The 4396-nt window shown below is 64.3% G+C and overlaps 1 protein-coding gene across 1 annotated transcript; it reads right to left on the bottom strand.

Annotated features, from left to right (window-relative positions):
• Positions 1–1572: 1572 nt before the first annotated feature.
• On the bottom strand, positions 1573–4391 carry LOC114923741 (microtubule-associated protein 1S-like; the record flags this gene model as incomplete). Its single annotated transcript, XM_029287087.1, has 3 exons — positions 1573–1728; positions 2902–3116; positions 3668–4391. Coding segments are annotated over 3 exons (1095 nt in total), but the record flags the coding sequence as incomplete, so codon positions are not given.
• Positions 4392–4396: the final 5 nt, after the last annotated feature.

The following is a 4396-nucleotide window of genomic DNA, read 5'->3' as shown; positions in this document are numbered from 1 at the left end:
CAGATCCCCCCCCAGCCCTGCTGCCTTTGCCGAGGGGGCCACAGTCAAAGCCGTTTTACACAGGCAGCCGTTCTGCCCAGCTCACAGGGGGGGGGCTCGGGAGCCAGACCCCACAGACTTCCCTCCAGAGCACCTGGGGGGGTGTCTGGGGGGCTTGGCAGCAGCTAAAGGGGCGCCCGGGATGGCGAGATAACTTCCCACATGGCACAAGAGACGTGCTGAGCTACGTACTTCTTTAATGGTTTAATAGAGTTCAACACAGGTGTGCATTTGTGTGTGTACACACATAACATTGTGTATCACGGGGTTAACTGTAATGGCTACAACAACCACATCCTTCTTTTCCCCTGCGGCTGGGAGGGGAGGGGGAGGTCACCTCAGGCCAGGAAGAGGAGGAAGACCCCCCCAAGGTAGCCAGCCAGCCAGCCCTCCCCTTCCCCCGCCCTCCCCTGCTAGGCGGTGAAAGCGTCCCCCCTCCCCAAAATACTTCTAGACACACATCATGCTGATACAAAAGACAGGAGGAAATGGGGTGGGGAGGACAAGCAAAGGGGGAGGCCCACCCCTGACCTCCCTTCACGCAGGAGGCAGTCCTATAAATTATAAACCTTCCTTATAGTAACAGTTTTGGTGGGGTTTTTTTTTTTAGAAAAAAAAATATAAAACACATTAAAAAAAAAACACCTTATTTCCTTCCTTAGAAAACGAAAGACTTAGTGTCACATTGCAAGGGGCTTTTTCCCCCCAACTTTCCTTCAAACGTTAAAAAGAGGGGAGGGGGGGCTTTCCAGAGCTGCCCAAAGCCCCCCCCCTGGAGAGGCCATCCATCGGCTGGATTTGGGCCTTTGTGGCTGAAGCCTCCAGAAAAAACTGCCCAGCCCCCCTCCAAGGTTTTGAACATAAAGAGGTAGAAGAAGTCTGGAGTGTGAGGCTGAAGGGAAGGGGGGGGGCAGCTGGGAATGTTTGACACACACCCCCAGCCTCCCCAGGAAATCCGCCCCCCTGCAAGCTTCACCAAGGTCTCACACCTGGGGAGGCCCCCCAAAAGGACCATCGGCCTGGAAGGGGCCACGATGGCCCCACAGCTGTCTGCCATCCCTCGGCAGGCGGGGGGTTGTGTGTGTGTGTGTGTGTGTGATGGCAGGGCCAGTGGGGGTGGGGGGCAGGAGGGGCCAGTACGAGAGGCCCTGGCTGGGCCCTGTGCCCACCCGTTGGGCTCTTCCCAGAGGATAAGGAAGGGCTTCTGCAGGCGGGGGGCCACCTAGTCCCACACAAAGGGGGTGTGTGTGCAAGAGAAGCAGCTGCCCAAAGGTGCCCTGGGGGAGCCACGGCCGGGCCTCTCCCGCCCCCCCCCGCCTCCCTCCCTGGGCTGGGCCAGCGGTGAACATGCAAACAAACCAGACAAAGAGGCTGCAATTCCCAAAGGGACAGGCCCAGCGCCTCTGGTGTCCCCCCCCCGTCCTCTTTTGGCGGGAAGCACAGCCATGGGGGGGAAGGCGCCCCTTCCCAGGCCGGCTGGCCCATCGGGGAGGGGGGGAGGGAGCAGGACACTCCCCCCCCTTCAGCCTCAGTTCAGAACTCCACTTTGCAGGCCGGGAAGGTCTCGTCCTGCATGGCCACCGTGCTGTTGCTGCCCAGGACGGTCACGCCCAGCTCCTGCTGCCGCTCCAGCGTCTCCGCGTACCACTCGTGCATGGCCAGCGAGTCGAAGGTCGGGATGAGGGTCACCTGGGCAGGGCAGAGACGGGAGGAGGGAAGGAGGGCTTTGCTGGGAGCAGCGGCCAGCCCGGGGGCCCGGTTGCCCTCCGCCCCCCTCCCCCTCAGGAGGGCTCGGACCAGAAGGAAGCCCTCCCTGGGAGCCCCAGCAGGAAAGGCAGGGCGCCCCCCCTCTCCACGGAGGCTCCCTTTAACAGTGCACAGCTTGGTCAGAAATGGAGGAGTGCGGCTCAGCGGTCAGCAGCCTCATCCTTTGACTCCAGGTGGCTTGAAAGCCTCGGAATCAATTCCCTTCCGGGACGGCAGGGACCAGACGGTCACTTCCCCCCCACCCCCAGCCCGGCTCCCCTCCTCGGTCACCAGAGACGCAGCCATCTCTGGCGCCCGCCCCGTCTCCGGTTTCCCGCTGGGCAGGAGACCCAGTGTGCCAGGTTCTATGAGATCAGAGTCTTCTGGGGTTTCTAAATCCCGATGATCAAACATTGGAGAGCCCCCCCCCTCCCCAGGGCAGGAATTCAACAGGGGAAACAAGCAGCTTTGCCTTCGGGTAGGGGGGCCTGGGTCTCTCGGGTGACCCCCAGCTGGACCTCAAAGGTACATTAAGAGGAGACCCCAGCCCAGCCCACCTCTGCCAGGCCCCCTCTTGGCCTCCTCACTCCCTCCGGAGAGCCCAGCTCAGAGGGAGGACGGGCGGGGGGGGGGAGCAAGTGCCAAGGACGACCGTGGAGGGGGTGGAGAGCCTGGGGACTTAACCCCCCCTCCCCCCCAGAGGGAGAAAGACTTGGGACCTTGCAGTCTGCAGGAGAGGGGAAAGGCCACGGCCCCTTCCGATATCTGGGGGGCTGCCCCACAGAGAGGGAGAGCGGGCTCCTTCCCCTTGCCCCAGAGGCTGGAATAGGGCAAGGGGTGAAAGGTAGGAGGAAACGGTTCAGAAGCCCCCTCCGGGCTGTGGGAACCAGGGGGCTCTCCTTCAGGGGGGGGGCAGGTGTCTCCGACAGGCAGGATGGGAATCCTTCAGAGGTGACCTACTGGATCCCGTTCTCGGCAGGAATCCCTGAATAGCTTCCCTCAGTCGAGGCAGGGGGCCGGGAACGCCAGCGCCCCTCACAACCAAGCCTGGCCCCGGGAGGCCCACGTGGCCACCCAGGCCGCCCCTAACCCTGACCCTCCCCCGGGGGGCCCTACCTGGGTGTCGTGGGCCCAGTGCTGCTTCCCGGAGAGCAGGGCGTCCAGGATGCCCCGCATGGCGCCCTCCTTCAGGTGGTCCTGCCCGCTGATGACGTAGCACTGGGAGCGGACGCAGCGGAAGAAGTCCTCGTCCACCTTCTGGGCGCTGGCCGAGCCCGGGATGTAGGCCAGCTCCAGGTAGACAGGGCAGCGGGACAGGCCGGGCCGGGACCCTGTGGAGGGAGAAGAGCAGAGGGGGCCACCTTCAGAAGGGGAGCAGGGGGGGCGGCCAAAGACCCAAGGACGGGGCTGCCAGGAAACAGTCCCAGCTGAGCCCAGGACAGAGCCCACCTCCCACCCCACTTAACACAAGGAGCCCCCCCCCCGTTGACTTCTTCAGCCCACCCTCCCCACTGGGCATCTGCAGGGATAAACTCGGGGGAGAACCCCCAAAATGGCCTTCTCAGCAGGCAATCAAGCGATCCCTGGCCTTGGCTGACCGGTCATTGAGACCAAAAGAAAACACCACGTCTAGCAAATGACCCCGGCAGAGGCTGCTGACCAGGCCCGTCTCCAAAGCGAGGAGGGGGAGGGGAGCCAAAGGCCAAAACCAGCGGGAACTGGGAGAAACAGGTCAGGCACTTAATTCACTTGGCCCTAAGAAGGGGGAGGGGGCTGCCCGGCACAAGCCGACTTGCCGAATTCGGTTCTCAGAGGGGCTCCCGGCCGATTCCTGGCATCGGGCACCTCCTCCGAGTGGGGAAGGGCAACGCTGCCCCCTTACCTGCCGTGGCAGTTCTTCCTCCCGCCGTGAGAGGCCGGGTGTTTGCGTTCCGCTGGGCAAAGGCCAGCCGGTTGTCCCCGCTGGCGCGAGAGGCCGGGGGGTCGCTTCTGCCAGGGGCCGACAGCCGGGGTCTCTCACCCACGCTGGCCGAGGAAGGCTTCGCCCGGGCACTGGGAGCGGCGGCCTTGGGGGCGTCTGTTTTGGGAGGGGCAGAAGCCCCCCGCGATGGGGCTCGCTTGGCCTTGGCGGCCCCTTCTCTCTCGGGGTCCACCATGCAGATGCCCGGCTGGGCAGGGAGAGGGCAGGGGTCTTTCAGGACGGCCGGGAGTGGGTCGCGGGCCTGGGCTAGGCTCTCTGGGTCGTCGTCATCTTCCGAGTCCAGCCCACCGTCGGCCGTGAGAGAAGGGCACTCCTCCATGGCGGGCGGGGGGTCCGAATCGGAGAGGGTGGGCAGCGATTCGCTGAAGGACGTTGGCGGGGTCTCGTCCAGGAGAGGGTGGGACCGGCGGCCGCGGGGGCCCTTCCTGTGAGACGGGGGCTTGGCCAGCTCCTGGGAGAAGTCGCTGCTGTTGGACATGTCCCGGGGGCTGAAGTTGGCCGACGGGGACCTGTCCGACTTGGGGTGCTCAAACTCACAAGGGGACACCAGGCAGAGGTCCACGTCGTGGGGGGAATCTGACCGCCGGCCGGACCTTGGCAGGGCCCGGCCATCCAGGCGCTGGGGGTGGC

Source organism: Protobothrops mucrosquamatus, unplaced genomic scaffold (assembly GCF_001527695.2).
Source record: "Protobothrops mucrosquamatus isolate PMUCROS unplaced genomic scaffold, P.Mucros_1.0 scaffold9891, whole genome shotgun sequence".
Lineage (NCBI taxonomy): Eukaryota > Metazoa > Chordata > Lepidosauria > Squamata > Viperidae > Protobothrops > Protobothrops mucrosquamatus.
This window is presented reverse-complemented; position numbering and strand designations above follow the sequence as displayed.